The sequence below is a fragment of the Rhamphochromis sp. 'chilingali' genome (assembly GCF_963969265.1).
Source record: "Rhamphochromis sp. 'chilingali' genome assembly, chromosome: 6".
Taxonomy (NCBI): Eukaryota; Metazoa; Chordata; class Actinopteri; order Cichliformes; family Cichlidae; genus Rhamphochromis; species Rhamphochromis sp. 'chilingali'.
Window position 1 is genome coordinate 24,773,204 of NC_137933.1, and position 21,629 is coordinate 24,794,832.

The 21,629-nt window shown below is 40.4% G+C and overlaps 1 protein-coding gene across 1 annotated transcript; it reads left to right on the top strand.

Annotated features, from left to right (window-relative positions):
• Positions 1-770: 770 nt before the first annotated feature.
• On the top strand, positions 771-17,742 carry LOC308398107 (calretinin-like). The gene is made up of 11 exons (XM_080884534.1): positions 771-965; positions 9,059-9,135; positions 10,678-10,767; positions 10,971-11,051; positions 12,089-12,145; positions 12,967-13,044; positions 13,210-13,265; positions 13,357-13,396; positions 15,279-15,332; positions 16,960-17,031; positions 17,167-17,742. The coding sequence occupies exons 1-11, from the start codon at positions 872-874 to the stop codon at positions 17,281-17,283; spliced, it is 816 nt and encodes a 271-aa protein (XP_080740660.1). The 5' UTR covers positions 771-871; the 3' UTR covers positions 17,284-17,742.
• Positions 17,743-21,629: the final 3,887 nt, after the last annotated feature.

Genomic DNA, 21,629 nt, shown 5'->3' on the forward strand with positions numbered 1-21,629 from the left:
CCAACTATCCTTCTTTGGGGTCCAAACCAGAGAGGGATAAGAACCACAGAATGAGGGGAAGGTGAGGAAAAGGGGGACAACAGTGCACTGCAGAACGAACAAACGAATTTAGGTGATTTAGTGGCCATTCAAGAACAGCTACTGCTGCTGCTGCTTGGATTGAAGCCAAGTACGTGTTTGATTGGCTGGGGAGACTGAGTTCCCCTCTCACCTGCACAGGTCGGGAAGATTGATGCTAAAGGGTGTGGGAGGTTGAGAGGGGAGGAGGTGATGGAAGGAAAGACAGATGGGTCATCTCAAAAGAAAAAGCAGTGGAGTAGGGATTTGTGAGAAAGGATGGCCCTCAGCCTTTCATTTTTATGAGTTCTTCCTCCTCCTCCTCAGGTGTGGTTGGACATTAATTTAACACTTTATCTGATCATTCACATTTCAGGGAGATGCAGGACTGGCAGAGACAGGCATGACATAGATGTGAGTAGACCCACTGGAGCCAGCAGGGCGCCCTGCTTTAGAATAAATTGTTTGATGTAATTTTCCCCTTGCGGGAGCAGCAGGATTGGCTGATGTATAATGATCCTTCTATGAAACCAGCAGCCTGGACGGCAGTTAATGGTGACTCATATACAAAGCCCCCCCACACACACACAGACACACACACACTCTCTCTCTCTCCTCTTGTAATTGGTCTTCTGCTGTTGCTCTCCACGCGGTCGAGACGCCCCCGTGTGGCGCACAGCAGAAGCGCGGGCATCGCGGGTGGTTTAAAAGCCCCGGCTGAGGAGGCGCATCCCACAGACCCGAGGAACTCTACACCGGGAAAAGTTTACCTCCAACTACTGTGGACGACTTAAAGCTGGGAGAAACAGCAAAGATGGCAACTCAACCGCAGCAGCCGCCCCAACTGCACCTGGCTGAGCTGACCGCAGCGCAGTTCATCGACATCTGGAAGCATTTTGACGTAGACGGTCAGTGCGCTCAAGTGTCCGCCTGTCTAATGACTGTGGAACTAGCCATCGGATCAATTTGTGTTTATTACTAAACAGTAATTATGTAAAAGATGGGGTTGAAATTAGTGCATATAAGAGAATTTTGTGTCCAGCTAGAGTTGAAAACCTTTTGTGCGTTAAAAAAAAGAATTCAGCGACTGTAAAATGTAGTAAAAAATCTGCAGAATCAGTGCAGTAATGTCACAAACTGCAGTAAGAAAATTGAACTAATAGGTTACTATATATAGGATACATTTGTGATATGAGTAAACAGTTTTCCTGTTTTACTTAGTAAAATCCACCAGATTAAATCACTGTTGGTCATTTACGTTGTGACTTTATTTACTATAGAAATGTGTCAGGGGGTCTGCAGTGGATTGTAAAGTTGTGTTACGAAGAGGATGCTGACAAAGAGGGCGAAGGGAAAAAACAGATCAGAAGCAGTGAGACGAAGGGCTGAAAGATAGAAAAGAGAGAGTGAAGGGGAGATAGGGGAGAGAGCGATGTGGATGCAGAGGAGGGAGGGGGAAAGGGGTAGCAGGGTGGGGGATGGAGGGAGCGTGAAAAGGTAAGAGATGAGAGGATGCAAGAGTGAAGGAGTGTGTTTTTCTCTCTCTGGATTTTGTTGGGTGGAGCTTACAGTGAAGTGGAGAGTGGATGGTGTGTGTGTGTGTGTGTGTGTGTGTGTGTGTGTGTGTGTGTGTGTGTGTGTGTGTGTGTGTGTGTGTGTGTGTGTACTTGTTATGAGGATCAGTTTGAGTTTTAGACCACTGGATTGAGGACATGTTGGATGATCCTGTCTATCACAGCCCTCCACTTGCTTTTAGGGTTAAGGATATAAACAGGTTCAGGTTAGGGTCGATGTTAAAAGATGGCCATGTAAATGTGCCAGAATGCATGCTCACTGACAAACAGCCACTTATATAAGGGCCTTCATTAATGCAAGTGTTAATTTCATTTAATAAGATATAGGTATTTTTACTCTGGTCTGTATTTATCCATGTATATTGTTTTAGTGTGAGCTGTTGCATTGGAGAACAAGTGGAACTTTCTGTGTGGCATTTAAAGCACCAAAACAAGCAAACAAGCAAATAAAAACCTACCTTGAACTGTTGAGAGAGGTTTCAGGCCTATTTTCTACTAAGCAACACAATCACTCTCCAGGAGAAAGTGACCATCTTCCCATGCCTCCATGAGGGGCTCATGTGTGAGCTGCAATGTTAGCTACAGTCATGTAAAAAACTAGTTACACCCTACCTGCTTTCATAGGAATATGAATATGCAGCTAGGTGCTGCTGATCAGGTGACCTTGATTAAATGCTTATATGCTGGTCTGAAACATTCACGTGTGTTAGCACAATACCGCAATGTTCACAGGGGTAGACAAGGCTAGATGTCCAATGCTCAGAGAAACTGCAAAAGGCCCAGACTTTAGTGGCCCCAGTTAGCATGTTAAAAGTTAAACTAAAAAGCCAAACAAGTATGACTTTTTCGAATGGGTTGGCTGGACAAACTCTCTTCTCTCTAAAAAGAACGTTGCAGCACAGCTTAGGTCTGCAAAGTTGCATGTGAACAACCCACACAACTTCTGGAACAATGTCAATTGAAGCGGAAATGTTTGGCCATAATGCACAGCACTGTGTTTGGAGAAAACCAAACACAGCACATCAGCAAGAACACCTCAGACCAGCTGAAGCCACTGAGGTGTTCGTTGGCGGGGGTGACACGATGCCACTGATATGAATGAGCTTGTTAAACTTGTTACAGTCCAATAACTCCAGCCGTACTTACCTTGTTCATTTTGAATCTTTATTCCACTTCCCTCTGTTGTATTTGATGTCAACAGTTCTCTTTATCCAACACCATATCATGACAGCACAGCAGTCACAAACTGTTTGCTCCTTCCGAACAACAACACACCTGCCGCTAATTACTAGGGGTGCAACGATACACAAAATTTACGGTTCGGTTCGGTTCGATACTTTGGTGTCACGGTTCGATATTTTTTCGATACAAAAAAAATGTTCATGCCTTTTTAATTTGTCATTTATTAAAATTATAAATATATATTTTAACTCAAAAGTACAGTTTTTAAATTTAACCCTAACCCTTGTGCGTGTTTTTTATTTTGACAGCGAATGCGCACCTGCGGACCACTTATGTGCAGCCCTGGTTATTTAGCTCGTCATATTGCAGCCACAGAAATTATTTTGTCCATGAAACCATAAAGCTGCACTTTCTTTTTGCCTTATAGTCTGATTTGTCATAACTTCTCCTGCTGCTTTTACACACGCACTCACATAAGCTCAGCGATTCTCTGCGCGATCAACCTCTCACATGTTTAAGCTTGCTGCAGGAGATTTCACTTGTCATGTTTGCATAGTAAGCTAACGATTAATAAGACGATGTCAGAGGAATTGGTGCGCAAATTATCATCACTCACCAATCAGTACTGTCGCTCTCTATACACAGTTCGCACGATTGCAAAGTGAAAGCAAAAAAACAAGCGCAAATTCAAACGCGACTTCAATATGTCACTTATTGACAATGGCTCACCGATGCCAATGACATAATTACCCAGCTACATTTCTGAAAGAATGCAAAAGCATTGACATATATTTTTCCTACAATAGCCCGACGGGCAGGGAAGAGATAGATTTTGGTAGCCCGACTGAAAAAATCGCTAGCTCCGGGACGTCAGGCTAGCGATATTGCAAGCCCTGTATCTGATTGAGGAATCACTCATCTTTGGAAAAGAGAGTTTATTACAGAGAAATGTCTCTTTCCAAAATAAAAGCTATACTATCCGCTTCTTCTGGGCTATATTCTCAGCAGCATAAGGAGAATCATGTGCTAACAGCTGTCTAAATGACTCGGCTAAAGTTAGTAGCATGCTTGTTGTTTTTGTCTTTGCACTAGGGTGATGTCGGCGTAAATGTGCAGTCATATTCGTTGTGTTCCCACTAGTGCTTTCAGGTTAATCTCGTTGAAATGACCTTAACGCCACAACACGGCAAATCTCCGTTAACGAGCTACCGCCGATCGCTCCGTGCATGGGGCTAGACGGCCAACACGTTAACGAGCTAACTGCGCTAACACACTAGTTCACACCAATGTAATTGAGCATTGCATGGCACATCTAACATACTGTTTTACTTTAGTCCATGACTCGCTTACCTTCAGGGTCATACGTCACATGAAAACCAAAATAATTCCAAACGCCAGATCTGAATGAGAGTGGGGGAGGTCCATGTTGCTGAGAGCTTAACTTCTGTCTCGCTAGCTTGCCCTGTGCTCTTCCTCCTGACTATGCTGTCTGTGTGGAGCGCTCAGTGGATCTGCGCTCGACAGTGCAGCCTAGGCGGAGTAGTCGAACACAGATTCACTGAGCGCTCAACACAGACAGCATCGTCAGAAGGAAAATTGATAAAATAAATTACAAATGTTGTATTGTTCGATACATATGCGTACCGAACCGAAAGCACTGTATCGAACGGTTCAATATCGATACGAATATCGTTGCACCCCTACTAATTACGTGTGTCTACCTTAAATACATTCCCATAGACACACCATGTTGTAAAACACAAAAGGTGACCTCTAGCGGCATACATAAGGTACCAACATAAAAAATGGCTCCTACATCAGCCGTTAAGCATCATGGTGGAGGGGTGGTGATTTGGACTTGTTTTTGCAGCCACAAGATCTGAGCACCTTAAAGTCGTTGAGTTAACCATGAACTGCTCTGTATACCAAAGTATTCTAGAATCAAATGTGAGGCCATCTGTCCAGCAGCTAAAGCTTGGCCAAAATTGGGTCATGCAACAGAACTATGATCCCAAGCACAGCAACAAATCTGCAAGAGAATGGCTGCAAAAGTAAAGAATCAACGTGCAGCGATGGTCCAGTCAAAGTCAAGACTTCAACCTGATTGACGCCCCCTGGAGGTACCTTAGAAAAACTGCAACTGCTCACAACCGTCAATGCAGTGAAGCAACATTGTAAAGTGGGCCACAATGATAAACCCATACAGAAAACAATTACTTGAATGTATTTCTGTGACAGATGTTTCTACAGGAACAGTCCTGATCTTTAGAGGACTGCAGCTATACGCTTTCTTTGTTTTGTTTTGGGGATGTGGATAGTAGAAAGAAAATTCTCAGTGCAAGCACAATAGATTTTTTTGAGTATCTGGGTCATGATTTCAAGAAAAAGACCAGATTTTGAAATGCATTTTCAAACTTTGAAAATTACAAGGCAGGAGAAGGCAGACATCTCTACAGCCAGCATCTCCGAAACTGGACAGTTTGCACTAAAATGAATATGAATATAGCATAACTTGCATCACAGAGGAAAGCAATGATCAGTGTAATTAATTTTGAGGTAGACTTCATTATAAAATATCTTTAAAGTAACATTAAGTGCTCAAGGTGGAATGAAATTTTCAGTTTTTTATTTTAATTTCTAAGATTTGAAATGAAAACAAATCTTATTTTAGTCTATAAATGGATCAAAACTACAAAAGCTGTTATATCAGTTTCAAGGAATAAAAGTAAATAAAATTCCTAAGTTTAGTCTAAGTTTAGTTGATGCATATTTACAATTAGTGATATTATATCTGATATACAAATAGATATTTGTTTAACTGTGGGGCAGCTGAACTGCAGAAGAGTGCTTTCATCGCCCCACTTTGTTTCACGATGAGCCGATCCAGCTATACATATTTTCATTTTGCAACTTCAGTTGAAAGATTACCCTCTGAAGCCATTGAGAAAAAGTCATGACCTTTAGTTGTCCGATAAATTTGCAGTTTGTTTTCATCGAACAGCACAGCCTGACAGTACTGCAGTGGCCCACAGAGCTTTCACAATAAGCCTCACTGTAAATCCTGCTCCCTTTCAACACTTTAGCTCATTTTAACCCCAATTTGTTCCTAATCTAAGTTATTTTTGTGGCTTAACTGTGCCTGTAGAAGGAGAGGGTTAGGAGCAGCTCAGTAAAGGTGAGAAGTAATTAATTCCCCACTCCAAGATGGACTAAATTGCAAAAGTGAGAGAAATGAGTTAATCACAACCTCGACAGTCTGTTTTGGATGATATGTAGGCAGTGCGCTTTTGTTGACTGAAAGGGCATCAACAAATTCCTTTCTGTAGTGCAGCAAGGATTGTATTTACCAGACGGATGCAGTCACAGTGACACTAACCACTGGTTTGTAGATTCTTGTTTGGAGACCTCAAGTTAACCAGTTAGATTTTCTGAAAGCATATGTCATAGGTGAAAAGTGATAAACTGAGGACATTGCACTGGATGCTCAATCATGAGGTAGTCACATCCTAAAGTATATCCTGCTGTATTATAAATTCTACTCTAAATGGGACCATATTAATGCAAAATGAACATTGCTTTGCATTAAAGAAGATTTTAAACTCATGATTGGTACCACAAACTCACGGGGAAAATGTTTATTAAGTTCATAAATCACTGTCAAGTATGATTATTTTCTTATAGATTTTTATTAAATTGAACTCATTTTGTGAGTGCAAATGGTTGTTTGTCCCTGTGTGTTAGCCCTGCGACAGACTGGCGACCTGTCCAGGGTGTACCCTGCCTCTCGCCCTATGACAGCTGGGATAGGCTCCAGCGCCCCCCGCGACCCTGAAAAGGATAAGCGGAAGCAAATGGATGGATGGATGGATGGATGAACTCATTTTTTTAAACCAGAGGAGCTGCCCCCTGTTGGTCATTAAAAAAACAACAGCCGGGTTTCACTTTTCAGACCCGGTGACTTTATCCATCTTTGATATAAAGTGTATCTGACAGAAGACTTTGCTTTGCAGGGAATTAAACACAAAGAATGAATCATATATTCCTCTTTGTCATACAAACAAAAACAACTCATACAGCTGATACTGCAGCATGTGGAGCCTCATGTGGGTTTGTGTTCACACCTAGGGGTGAAACACTCAGGTGCCCTCTCTGAGAAATCTGTTTCCCACATGACCCTCTTTTGTCATTTTTAGTCATCGTGCATCAGCTGAATTGTTTCCGAGGTGTCACTGAGCAATCAGCAGTTGAGCTGTGTTTTTGTTTGGGGAGAGAAAGGACTGCATCTGCTCAGTGTGCAGTGGTGCGCTCCATGTGACAGCTGAGATTCGGACTGCAACATAAACTCTGGCAGCGGGCGCCGATGAGCTGAGAGGTGTTGCTTATGTAGGCGCGGGGCGCAGACATATGATAGAAATATCACCACAGATTATGCGCTCTTTTCCAACCTCCTTAGCATCCACCCATTCACTTTCTTTGCTGGGAGGCTATCACATCTGGCAAAAGGTTAAAGGCAGTGGACACCCTGGCTTGAGCACCACTCCACCACAAGGCCAGCACAGAGAGAAAAACTGCCACGATCAATTTAAATTAACCAGTTCTGAAAGATAGTGGGAAGAAACAAGCACCCACTCACGCACATAGAGAACGCACAACATCCACATACAAACGCTCAAATCGACTCTTTTCACTATGAGACAACTCTGTACCATATCATTTAATAAAATGTATTAAAATAAGGATTCCTCCTTATTTTAATACATTTTATTTTAATACCAAAGATATTTTTTGTTTTTTGGACATTTTATCTTTGCTTGTTCGTTCACTCGTTCAGTTATTTATCTATACAAGTAATAGTGTGATGCAAAAATTAATGGTCAGACTGTTGACCCTTTCTCCTGACATCTTGATGACCAGATGATTTTTATAGCTTAAATTCTGCAATTTAAAAGCTCTCTATCATTAATTTGCACTTTGATAGAGATTATGGTCGTCCAGCCATTTTACCATTTAAATCCCAGCCTCTTAGAAACAGTAAAAAATAAAGGGAATCTCAACTGAACATCACTATCTGCTGAACCGAGGCTGTGTAGTTTTTGCATGTTGTATCTTTTGGGGTTTTTTGCACCCAAAGCTTTGTAATCTTTCTCTGAAAAACTGACATGTTTATGTCGAAACATCGGCTCACCCATAGCCCAGATGGAGACATGGAGCACCTATCAGATAAAGTGTCCAAATAATGCTGGGCACCGAGATGAGAGGAAGGGAGGGAGGGACGAAGGGAGGGAGGGACGAAGGGAGGGAGAAAACGATCAAAAAGGAAGGGAGATGAGAGAATAAGAGATTAAGACAGGAGCAGAGTGCATCTCTGCATTTTACTCTGTTTTATTTGAAATAACCTTTACATCGATGTCTATTTTTGCAACATAAAAAGCAACCCCTCCCCCCTTGGTATAGTACACAGATGGGACTCATTCTTATGATTAAAAAGAGACTGGGGAGTGTAATTTATGTTACCCTGTTAGTGGAACTTGCAGGCAAACCAGTGAAGTAAATTATTGTGTTAAATTATCTCGGGTCATGTGATCGTCATAAGAAGCACAAACCCAGACAGAGGGACAGGATGCCCCAATAAGCATCAATCTGACCGAACACTTTCACCCTCTTAGGCAAGAAAACGAAGCGCTCATTATGCTGCTTACACTCTGGCAGCGCTTGACTGTTCTTTTATTTATTTCAGCATGACACTGAATCGCCACACAGCTAAATGTCAGCTTAGCATGACCTTGTTTTTGTGTAACATACCTCTCCAGTTCATCAGAGTAAGTTTTACTTCTGTAGAGATGATATAGCAGCTGGTCATCTTATTTCCCAGTGTGGACGTCCTCCAGGATTCACTCATATCTTGTCCAGTGGTCATCCAGAGTTTTATTCAGATTTTTGTGCTGATTTGATGGATGGACCAGCCAAATATATTTAGAGAGTGATTTTGGTGAAGCTGTGGGCATGTACAGGCTCCATATACACTCCTGTGAACTGCTTACTGGGGTAAGAGGACTAGAGACCGAACTAGAGCTCAATGTTTGGCGGCTGTTGCCAAATTTAAAGAACCCCTGGTGACCTTTAATCACTCATCCACATCTGAGTCTTTAATTAAACTTTTGAACAGTCAACAAAACTTGAGGCGACTTAAAAGCCTCATAACATCATTTGTGCCAAACTAATTTTGTTCCTCTGATGCGCCGCAGGAAATGGTTACATCGAAGGGAAGGAGTTAGAAAACTTCTTCAGCGAGCTGGAGAATGCAAGACGAGGAGCAGGGATGGTGAGTGTGTTTACTCTTTGTACATCCATCAGTTTATTTTCTTCCACTTGTCCAATTCAGGGTTGTGGGGGTGTTGAAAAATCTGTCCCAGCCGTCATAGGGCAAGAGGCAAAGTACACCTTGGAAAGGTCGCCAGTCGATCATCAAGAGACAGACAGCCATTTACGCTCCTATACACACCTACAGTCAATATAGAATCACCAATTAACCTAAGGTGCATGTCTTTGGAGAGAAATGGAGGCAAACTCCACATAGAAAGAGCCTGAATTTGAACCCAGGAAACCTGAAGCTTCTTGTTGTGAGGCAACAGCGCTGACCACTGCACAACCGTTTTGCCCTAATCAGTTAATATAAATGGACAACTTGCCTATCGCTCAGCTTCAAGTGAAGTGAAGTCAAAATTTATCCCTGTATCATATCAGTTGATCAAAGTGCTGTACAGGCTGTTATATTATATAGAACAGTCACTAAATTAAAAATAAATATGAACTATAAAATAAAATATACAATAAAAAACATAAACCTTGATTGTAAAATATAAATCTTGGTTAAAAAAAAGAAAAATCCTCAAATAAAAAAATATTAGAAGTAAATTGCACAATAAAAAAATATCACAAGGTGCTTTATATTGCAAGCTAAAAACACTACAATAATACAGAGAAAACCCCTGTAATCAGATGAGCTCCTGTAGCCTTTATATGTGCAAAATCTGCGTCACTTTATCACGAGAACGTGCATGTATTAATTTGGTGATACAGAAAATGTATAAATGTTGTTATGCTTGATGCTGATGTGCTACAAAGTGTATTTTACTCTGTTAGAATTTCAGCTATTCGAACACAAAATACACAACAAGAATACCCGTTCAGTCACTAAAATTACTTTCACATTGATACTAAAAACGAAACAAACTAAAGTGATTCTCACATTTCCTTCAGTACAAGACTGAGGTATGGTAACATTTTAAAGTTGAAATGTATCCAGTTTAAGGTTTCAGAGCTCTAATGTGCTGCTGCCACCTCAGAAATAAACACCACCATTAAGAGTGCATTCAATTATAATTGAATTAAAATCTTTGTTCATGCAATAAATCCCAAGATAAATGATTCTCTCCAGCATTTATCTAATGGCTTATTTATAAAAATGTTGCATTATATTTTTTTACCACCATTTTATTCATCATTATCATCATCATCTGATAATGTCTCAGATTGGAGTGGGTGGCACTCATAGGGATCATTTTGTGCAGATCAAGAGACATATGGCCACTTTTTATGCTTCTTCTACCCTCTGCAAAGGCAGAGCTTGTAAACCTAAAAGTATTCCACTGAAAGCCCCAAAATCATGTATTTATTTTTAGCCCATGATGTGCGGGGCTTAGAATAAAGAGGTTGAGAGCTGGAGGAAGAGAGCTGTCTATTTTCAGATTGTGGTGTTTTGTTCTGTTTTCAAGAGTAATGCCCATTACTAAACCTTACTCTATAAGAGTAACCTTTCATATATTTCATATATCTTGATAAGTGTAATTCGATGTGTTTGCAGGATCCCTCACACGCCACATTCAAAGAAAAGATGAAAGAGTTCATGGCCAGCTTTGACAAGAATTCTGATGGGAGAATTGAGATGTCAGAGGTGAGAACAATTTATTTTCTTACAAACTTTTTATCCAGCCTCATTCATCCTCTTCTGTTCCCTGTTTGTCTTCACTGTGAACGGCAATTGTTTATATGAAGCCTACATTTCAAATGCTTCCCACTCTGTAACTACAAACCAATAACATAAAATATGTGATGTTGGTTAATAATCTTCCCATTTCTTCATGTATCACTCTGCAGTTGGCTCAGATTCTGCCCACAGAAGAAAACTTCCTGATCTGTTTCAGAGAGTTTGTTGGATCCAGTTCTGAATTCATGGCAGTAAGTTGGCATATATACACATCTGTGTCCCAGGCTTTAACTGTTGATATGCAGCGAGCACTCTTACATAACCCTACAAATTTGGTCAGCCAAGCTCATATTCTTATCCAAAGCCATTCAGCTGAATGTAAAGAATTAGCCTCCTTCCTTCTGTGCTTCTTTTGAAGTCCCATATTTTGGAGGGAAAGTTGCTCAGTGACTAATAAATCTTAGTGAGCTGTGAAATTTGCTCACAATCGCCTCAAGTCCGTGTGCCATTACAGCCCGTCCTGTGGGACGCCCGTTCAGCTGACTCACATTTCCTTTAATTTTCCTCCCAAGTTAGGACACCTGTTTCGTACAGAGACAATCCACTAGGTGTGAATTGTTAATTAGAACCCTGGATACTCATAAAATAGTCGATATTGTCCTAAAAACTGCTGTGTTTGAGATCTAGGTCACACTCACGCCTGGCAGCAGAATGACATCACTGATGTGCATAAATTCTCTTTGGCCATTTTGATGAATAGTTGAAATAACCTAAAATTAGAAGCAATTAGTAAATAGAGTAAATAGTTATCTGATGACTCTGAGCCTGAAAAGCATCTTTATATCACCTATAATGGATTAATTACATTGAAGGAGTTTTTCCAGAGATATTTTAACACCTTGTGCTTAATAAAGCAGAGATTTCCTGTTTGAGAGAAAACATCTGGTGAGCTTAAATTGTAAATAAACTGTACAAACACACACTTGATGTGCGCTACTTTAGAAGGTTTTTAGTGGTGCGATGTTCAGGCTGTTCTGTGTGTTAAAGCTATTCTCAGATAGCCATACATTATGAATGGAGCACAGCTTTGTGCAGGGGAAACGCAGAGAGCGCTGGAGGACTTTTAGGTATCCATCTTTGATGAGGTCTTTCACAGAGTCAACATTTACACAGTGTTTGGTTTTACTTGAGTTTTTATGAGTGTGTAAAGATTTAGTTTTATTATTTTACTGTCAAAGTGGTTAAAGATGATATGGTGTTTTCTGAAAACATTATTCTTGTCCGACAGGCCTGGCGGAAGTATGACACTGACCGCAGTGGATACATTGAATCGAATGAGCTGAAGGTAAATCACAAATAAAGCAAAAATAAATGTAGTATCATTATGCAGATGGACCGTTTTGTTGGTTTTGTTCATGCATTTTAGAAATCTTCTCTGCAAACCATTTTCTTCAGACTCTAGGTAAATGTGACCCAGTGTGTGACCCTATGTAGTCTTCGTCATGGACTATCCATGTATGTAATCCTAAACAGATTGAGTGGCTCCATCTCTGCGTGCAGACACGCTTTGCTGCATCCACATAAAAGCATTAATTCAAACTTTAGGTCTTTTCCTCCTGATTCAGGCCTACACAACACTTCTAATTATAAATGAAACAGCAAAAGATGACTTCAGTAGTCTCTATGTGTGCTACTATACAGCTGATTGCTGCATGGGGCAGTGATCTGTGCAGTAAATTCAAATTGATCACTATGGCTGCTGTATTGCCCCTACATGTGATAATAACTAATTAATATCACACGTAGGGGCAATTTACATAGACACGCCAGTATTTAAGACATATTTAGAAAATGCTTTGACTAGTTACACATGTCATTTTCCTTTCACAACCAAAAGGCAGCAGTAAGTAGATAATATGTGGAGTGTGACTGGCTGTGCAGCGAATACACTAAACTAATCTGTCCTTGGTTGAGATGATTCATTTCTGTATGTTACGCTGTTGGAAGAATCGGTGCTACTGATTGAACTACTCTGAAACTGCACATGGACATGACGCACTCCATTAAAAATTCTGTCATGTGAAAAACAAAACCTCAACTTGAAAACAAATACTCAGCTTGCTCATCTAATCAGTGGCTGAGGTGGTTATTTTGTTCTCACTTCAGGGTTTCCTGTCAGACCTGCTGAAGAAGGCGAACAGAAACTATGAAGACAAGAAGCTTAATGAATACACGCAGACGATTGTGAGTGCCACGAGGCAAAGATTGCAAACATTGCAGCCCATTAGCACAGAATAACCCTGTATTGCTGTGGGCTAAACACTTAACTGCCACATTTAAGCTCCCTTGAGTAGTTAATATGTGATACATTACTTCAATAAATTCCCTGTTAATTTTCTTTCTGTGTAGCTAAATATGTTTGATCTTAATGGCGATGGGAAGCTGGGCCTCTCTGAGATGGCCAGGTGAGTGTCGTCTTTGTGTTATTTGTATGTTAGGAACATTTTTAAAACTTTTCTTTAAGGACATCATTCATATGTCTGTGTTTCACCACAGGCTCTTGCCGGTCCAGGAAAATTTCCTGCTGAAGTTCCAGGTAAGATTATGCTTATAAGCGACAAAAGCCTGTTCCTTCAGATCCCGTCAGTTCTTGTTGATGTGAATAAGTCAGAAGCTGAAGAGCTCTCCAGAGATTCAGAACAAAATTATATATGATAGCTAAATATATGATAGTCTAAGTTCCCCTCCTGCAGCCAGATGGGCTCCATGTTTCTTGGAGTATTGAGATGGGATTTCTAGGATGAACATCTTTCTCTGTGAATGCCTGATTGAGCTGGGATTTTGTAAACCACTGAGGCAGTCCAGCCAGGCAGATAAGACCTGTCTGGCAGGACAACAACGTTGGTCAGGTACAGTCACGTAAGAAAGAAAGGTTTCACAGGAAGAGGCTTAGCAGCTAGGTGCTGCTAATCAAATCTGCTTGATTAATTGATCATCGGGAAGTGTCAGCAACGCTATACAAAAAAAACCAAAAAAAACAGAGGTTTTGGCAGTTCACTGGTCTGTAGCACATCTGTAGCACTCAGATGTGTGTTAATACATCTCCACAAACTCACATAAAAACCCAAAACCCACATCACAGACTCTACAGACTTCAGTTAGCACGCTAAGTGTTAAAGTTTGTGACAGAGAAAAAAGAACAAGTGTGGCCTGTTTGGCAGGGTTTCCAGCAAAAAGCTTCTTCTCTCTAAAAAAAAAAAGAAAAAAATGGCAGCACATTTTATGTCTTCAACGTTACATCTGAACGAACCACTAGACTTCCAGAACAATGTCTTTTGGACACTTGCATGTCAGCACAAACACCTCATACCACCTGTCAGTGCAGTGGTGGTTGAGGATTGATGATTTTGGTTTGTTTTGCTGCCACAGGACCTAGGCACCTTGGAGTCAATGAGTAGACTATGAACACATCTATATACCAAAGTGATCTAGAGTCGGATGTGAAGCCATCTGTCTGACAGCTAAAGCTTGGCCCAAAGTGAGTTATGCAAGAGGACAATGATCCCAAACACAGCAGCAAATCTACAACAGAAGGGCTGAAAAAGGAAAAAAATCAACGTGTTACAGTGACCCAGTTAAAGCCGAGACTCTGACCTGCTTGAAAAGCTGAAGAAGTCTGTTACGTAGCACTTATTAGCAGGTGTCTGTGTGAACCTTTAACTCCTTGTCACTCCTGGGAACATTCACCACTGTTCCAGGTTTTCTCCATTTGTTGATAACGGCCCTCATTGTGGTTCAGTAGAGTCTCAAAGCCTTAGAAATGGCTTTATAACCCTTTCCAGGCTTTGTTTCTCAGCTCTTCTTGGGCTCTTCTAGCCTGCTTCAGGGTCTATTTAAGTCACGTCTTGACTATACAGGTCTGGCTCAGGTGTGGTGAGTGAAACTGAACCCAGCTTTCCAAAAAAATGTGGTTAATCACAGTTAACTCATTATTTTACAAACGGGGGAACACTTTCTCACACAGCAGATTGGATAGATTTTTCCCTTTAGTATTTACTCAGGTTATTTTTGTCTAGTGTTTAGTTTTTTGATTATCTGGATCATGTAAGTGTGACAAATATGCAAAAAAAAAAGACATCAGGAAGAGGTGAAATACTTGTAAACAGCACTGTAGAAGATTATTATTAAAAAAAAGAAACATGACCTCTGTGTTTATAGGTTTCACCTTCCATTCCACATATACATCCCATGTGTACCATGTCATGATATGTACAGCTGACTTGTGAGGGCAGATCTGCAATTTCTTTCGGACAGAGGATTAGTCTGTCTGCTGAGGATTAACTGAACTCTAGTCCCAGTTATCATAATCTACATGGATTAATATCGGTTCTGGATCTGGTGGGGCTTATACCGCTCTCTAGAAATACCCATCAGTTTCTAACAAATTTCACTCCTCTCTGTTTTTCTCTTACACACAGGGTATCAGACTCACGGTCAAGGAGTTTGACTCCATCTTCACTTTCTACGATCAGGTGAAAACAGCATGTCCCTCAGCTTCTTCCGTCATAGTTTATATTCCCTTCCTGTGTATTATGCATGGTGTGTGGTACCTAAACAGATGTGTGCAGCTGTGCTAGCAGCTTTGTAAAGCTGTACTGGAGCTAGTTGCTCAGATCAGAATGCTAACACCCTTACGGATAACTCTGAATATCTTACATTGTCAAGTGCTTGATGATTTTGTTTTGCTCTCTACTATAAATGTCACCCTCATGGGGATTGGTGGAAAACTGAGGATCAAATAATTCTGGATCATCATCACGGCCAAATGTCTTGGCAGTCTATATAATGTCATGGATTTGGGGATAGAAACACTAGTCAAAGATCCACATGTCACTGCAGGGATTAATAAAATCATTTTGATTTGATTATCATACAGAGTATCTGTGAAATACTTTCTAAACAAACACACTGGGTCAGACATGGGACACGCTGGGGAGATTATGCCTCTCAGCTGGCTCAGGAGCGTATCTGTGTTGCCCTGGAAGAGCTGGAGGCTGTGACCAGCGATAAAAGGGTCTGGGCATCCCTGCTTAGGCTGCTGCTCCTGTGACCCGGGCCCAGATCAGTGGTAGAAAGTGGATAGTTTTAGTTCTGCTATCATCTTGGGAATTTCAGTCTTTTGTTCTGCTTTAGTACAGAATGAATTACTTAAAAAACAAATTAATAGTGTGATGTAAAAAGCATCTGTCCTAATTAACAAAGAGGTGAGGTCTTAGTGTCTCAGTCTTAGCCTCAAAGAATCGCTGTGAGTGTTGATGAAGGGTGTACTGGCCGGTGTAGATGGATGGAGACGGCTGCAACTCCTTGGCAATACTGGTAAGTCTGGATAACAGGTAAGCACAGCAGAGCCAGGACCCAGGAAAAAGAGGAAGACATGGAGTCAAAGTGCCTCATACAAATGAGGGAGACGAACAATTTGACGGAGTTCTGCTGTCCTTCTAGCTACTATTCAGGATAATGTGATTGAACACAGGTGTAGATGGCTCCCAGTGGAGGCCATGCCCGAAGGCAGACTGAGGAAAACGTCAGCTTACTTCACCACCTGCACAGAAAAAGAAAAGAAAAGAAAAAGAAAATTTAATACATTGGATGTCCTAATTATGTTTTTGTGAAAAATCTTGCAAAAGTAATTGAAGTGTACTATTTTTTGTGTTGTTTAAAGGTTTCATTAGAATATCAGGCAGTTTGGCATATTTAGTGCAGTATTTTGGGGAAGATTACAGCAGGCTGTGGCTTACATGGTCAATGTTTGGATGTACATCAAGGGCAGCAGACATCAGTTTATATTTCAGGTCATGATTAGATTCACTCACTGAATTCAAATTTTTTGCTTTACAGCGTCAAATTGTGGAAAATCAGCCGAATAGCTCATGAAACATCTGCGTATATCTTGTTTAATTCAGTGGGATTATTCACAGCGTGCACACTAAGAAACTCACAAAACAAGTTGTTATGTGACTTATTTCTAAGCAGTTTTTTCCCCTATGCTGCACCTCTACACCTGATCCTCGGGTTCCCTCACCTGCTTCGATCCCTGCTTTTAGGAGAACTTTTCCTTGTCTGTATAATTCAGACCTCCTCTCTTGTCTCATCCACCAGGATGGTAACGGATGTATTGATGAGCAGGAGCTCGATGCTCTGCTGAAGGACCTCTGTGACAAGAACAAAATGGTAATGAATAGTCAGCCTATTGATTAATCAGTTCAGGTTACTTGTCTACTTGCTAAATATAGAGCAGAGATGAGATTGCTGTAGTGTAGAGTATGCTTATCCGCTGACTCGGTGTGCCCGTGTCATTTATGGCAGGACGTGGACTCAACCGGACTGGAGGATTACAAGAAGAGCATCATGGCTCTATCAGATGGAGGGAAACTGTACCGCACTGAGATGGAGATCGTCCTCTGCCGGGACTCCATGCTGTGACTCCTCTGCCTGGGACTCCTCCCCCCACTGCCTCCTCCTTCCTACCTCCTGATGTAACCTGCTGCATGTATGACCCCCAGCCTCGCTACACCACTTAGAGTGAAGACAAAAACGCTCCTGAAAGCACAGTGTACTGCAGCCCTGCTGTTTAGTCTTTGTACCATCAGAGTTTCTTCTTCTTCTTTTCTAAACATGCAGTTCAATAGTGAGACAGCTAGCAATGACTAAAGGAATATATTGAGTATTTATTCATTTGATGTCCCGTTTTTGATATGCGTTTCTATTTTTAAATTAATTTCTGTCGACATATGTTCCCCTCCTGTTGAATTCAAGTTGAATGCTTCTGTTGAATTTGTTTATTTATTTCAAACTCATTCACCATTTATTATTATGAGCTTGTTTTATTTGATGAGGCTTGTACTGTTTACTAAAGATATTACCGAAAGAATGAATAAATATAACATGACAGCTCTTGTCCCAGTTATTCACTCGCATCAAAAGAAGTCCCACCAGTGCATAAATACTGTTTTGTTACACATCAGCTAGCAGGGGGCTTGTTTCCACTGTGCCACAGCTGCCGCAGTAAGACGTTGATGTAGTCTGTTCTCACTCCTAGTGTCTCGTGGCGAGTACAACTGCAGGACAGATGCCCAGAGCAAGAGTGTTTTCTCCAGAGCACTCCACCTTCACTTTCTAATCTCCTGGTACCAGAAAGTGTGATGTAAAAAGAGCTTGTGCTACTCCATTTTTTATAGAGGAGAGCCTCAGAGGCACCAGTCTTTGAGATGAAGTCAGCAGAGGAAGACGAGCCAGAATACGAACAACAAAACAGCAGTAGGATGATTGCCTCGCTCTTTCTGAAACAGATAAGATAAGATAAGATAAGATAACCTTTATTAGTCCCACACGCGGGAAATTTGTTTTGTCACAGCAGGAAGTGGACAGTGCAAAAGTTATGAGGCAAAAATTAGAATACAATAAGAATAAATACAGTACACAACTGTACAGAATAGAATAAAATAAAATACTATATACAGTAGAATAAAATAAAATAAATATACAATAAGATAAAAATAGAATACAAATACAAATACTATATACAACTGAGTAAAAATACAACGATGACAGAAAGGATTATAGCAAAAACCTGGTATAATGCAGCAAAATATAAGAAATGATTGGTGATGTTAGTTAACTGGAACATAGTCTCCACCACAAAAGTGATCTTCCAGATATTTTCTATAGATTATGTGTGGAATAGTTCACCAAAACTGGAATAACATGAGGAAGAAGGCTCCAAAAGATGTGATTACACATCACTGGTATTTACATACTGGCAATTTTCAGTTGCTTTCTATATGAGAAGAGGGTCAACACCCCCCCGTACTTCAGCGCAATGGAACAGTCTACCTTTCATCAATTAATCATCAACTCTTTCATCTTTAATTAAACTCACTATCTTTAAAGCACACCCCTCCATGTACACCATCGCTGCCACTGCACACACTCTCAAAAAGTGCAGCAAATCTTAACTGTCACATACATGTGGGCATGCACACACACATATAACTTCCACAGCAGAGCACAGAGTGAAAAACTGGGCTGCAGATCGAGCTGTTAACTGCTGACAACAAGGAAACGAGAGTTATATCCGCTCTGATTCCCTCACACTCATCAGTCCCACTCGGCGAGAGGAATGAGACAAGCAGATGAGAGCCGTGAGAGTGTTTATATTATACACACACGCACACACACTCACACAGGTTTTGAGTTTAATAGCATTTGCTATGGAGCTTTTTTAAAATCTCATATATACTTATCTTTATGTTATGAGCAAATTATGTTAATATTAGAGGCTGCTGTAAAATATTTTCCTGTAGTTCTGTCTGTGCAGGACCCATACAGCCTGGCATTTCGTTTTTACGTGACTTATTCCATCTTTATCCTCTTTATCTCCTGTTTTACATCATACATTGCATTCTTTAACCTCCAGAGTCAAGCTTTTGGTTTGGGATGCATTTTTAATTCCCCTGAGTTATTTGGGATTAGTTGGACTAACCATTGTTTTTGAAGAGAATATTGTTTTTTCTTTATTTTTTAAGCAATGCGCTCATATGGGTCATTGGCTGTTTCTACAGTACAACACAATTGTTTAACAAGTTCAAGAACAACTTTATTGAGTAAAATGAAGCATAAGGTGCAACGAAACCAAAATGTAACATCCCAGTATGGGGACACAGGGTTTCAGGAGGACTCGCAGATACTTTACAAATTTTTTTTTTTTCAAGTTGATTCGAGCATCTACCTCCTGGATCAGGTGTTTCAGGCCCAACCGGGAGGAGACCCTGGGCTAGACTGGGACACACTAAAGAGATTATGTCTCTCAGATGGTTTTGGAACTCCTCACTGTCTTCCTAGAAGAGCTGCGAGTCACTGGGGAGACAGAGGTCCCTGCTTAGACTGCTGCACCCACCACTCTGACTCAGCTTAGAGACACAAAGCTGATGTGTGGCAATTTTTGTTTTACGTCTTTCCACTGGTGCAGCAGGACTTGTTGACATGTATATTAGTTTGATTTTTGCAGACTTTATGCTGCCTGTAAAAATCTGTACAAACATTTTTTCCTTCTTATTGTCTGTCTCTTGTCCTCTACCTAAACCACACCAAGGACCGAAACGCACACTGAAGTGAAACACGAATATTTTTATTTGAGTACCCTGTTTTAAATCTACACAGCTGAAGTCACAGTACTATTACAGGGCAATTAAAAAGCAATAATGATGAATGCACTCATAGGTAGAACATATAATGTTCTTTGCAGCTGGATGGCCACAAGGTGCATAATAACGGCCATCCAAGCTTTTTTACACATTAAAATTCAAGGAAGTATTGTTAAGGGCTCTGCACTCCCTCACAGGTGTTTCATTTATTCTGCTTTATGAGACGTCAGATAAACAATGAGTGGAAAAAGCTGGGAACCAAGTCTTGATCCCAGTAAGAGTAATAAAACTATTATCCACTTTAGTTTCAGGGTCCTGGTTTGTGCATCCGGGCTCACAGTGTTATGACTTACTGGGGCTCTGTAATAGAACAAAGCCATCATTTTTCCTGCATGTTTATTCCCAAATAAAATAAACCGCCTCCAAATGATTGCTATGAAAAAAAGACCAGTATGGAGCAAAGTAGTTGTTTATGTATGCACGGCCTCGCATACTCATATATTCCTCCGATCACCGAGAAAGATAATAAACCTTACAGGTCTTAGATTTAAAAAACAAAACAAAAAACAGCAGACTGCACCAAACAAGCTCTATCTTGTTAGGAACCCTGCGCATCACCAACATGATTGCAAGAAGAATAAAACAATTGTGTACTGATATCTTCCTATTATGAAACTTTGTTTTCACCACTGGAAAGAGGATTTTTTTTGCCATCTATAAATCAGAATTTCAGGTTATTATCTCAAATTTTTTGACTTATTACCTCAAACTTCTGAGAAAATAACTATAACCTGAATATAATAACACAATTTTTTGACTTATAGACTGAAAAATGTGTTTTCAGTGGCAGAAACGAGCTTCACTTGTTTTGTTCCTGTATATTTCTGTCAGTATTTCTATTGTCAGATTAAATTTGTTGTCAGAACTCTTTGCGTTAGTTTTTTCCAAATAATAAAAATAAATAGACACTATTTAAGACACTATTTTACATTGTGCCGATTACTAAATGTGATAAATGCACTAAATGTAATGTTTGTTGGTTCTCTGCACTGCTTTGTGTCCTTTTATAATCACAGAGCTCTGCTTCCTCATGTCTGTCCCTCTCCATCTATGAGCTCAGAACCTCACAGGGAATAAAGAGAAGTAAATAATGAGGGGTTTTTATAAGCCATGGCAACAGAAACATATCACATGTATCCTAGGTAATATTTTCCTAAAGGGCCTCTTCAAAAATCTCAGGTAAGCAGTGAAACATCACTCAGCATTACAGTGAATAACAGGCCTCTCTCACCACTCCTTCCTCTATTCTTTTGCTGGTGCTTTTCCATTTTAATGCTTCTTTTCACTCTGATCTGTTTACATCACAGTTCTTCAGCCTCCTTCTTCTCCTCATCACTTAAACTTCTTTCAGCTCAGTGGTTTTAGCAAAAATGTAGGATGACTTCAATTCTGCTTTGGGGTACGATTTAGTAGCTTTAACATTTTATATTACTATTTATTACATATTTATATTACTTGAATCATACTCAGACAAACATATGGTGCAGTCACTAATGATGAACCTTCAGCTACAATCTATTCCAAGTCAAACCCTTGCATGTTACTTGTGACTAAACAAAAAAGAAA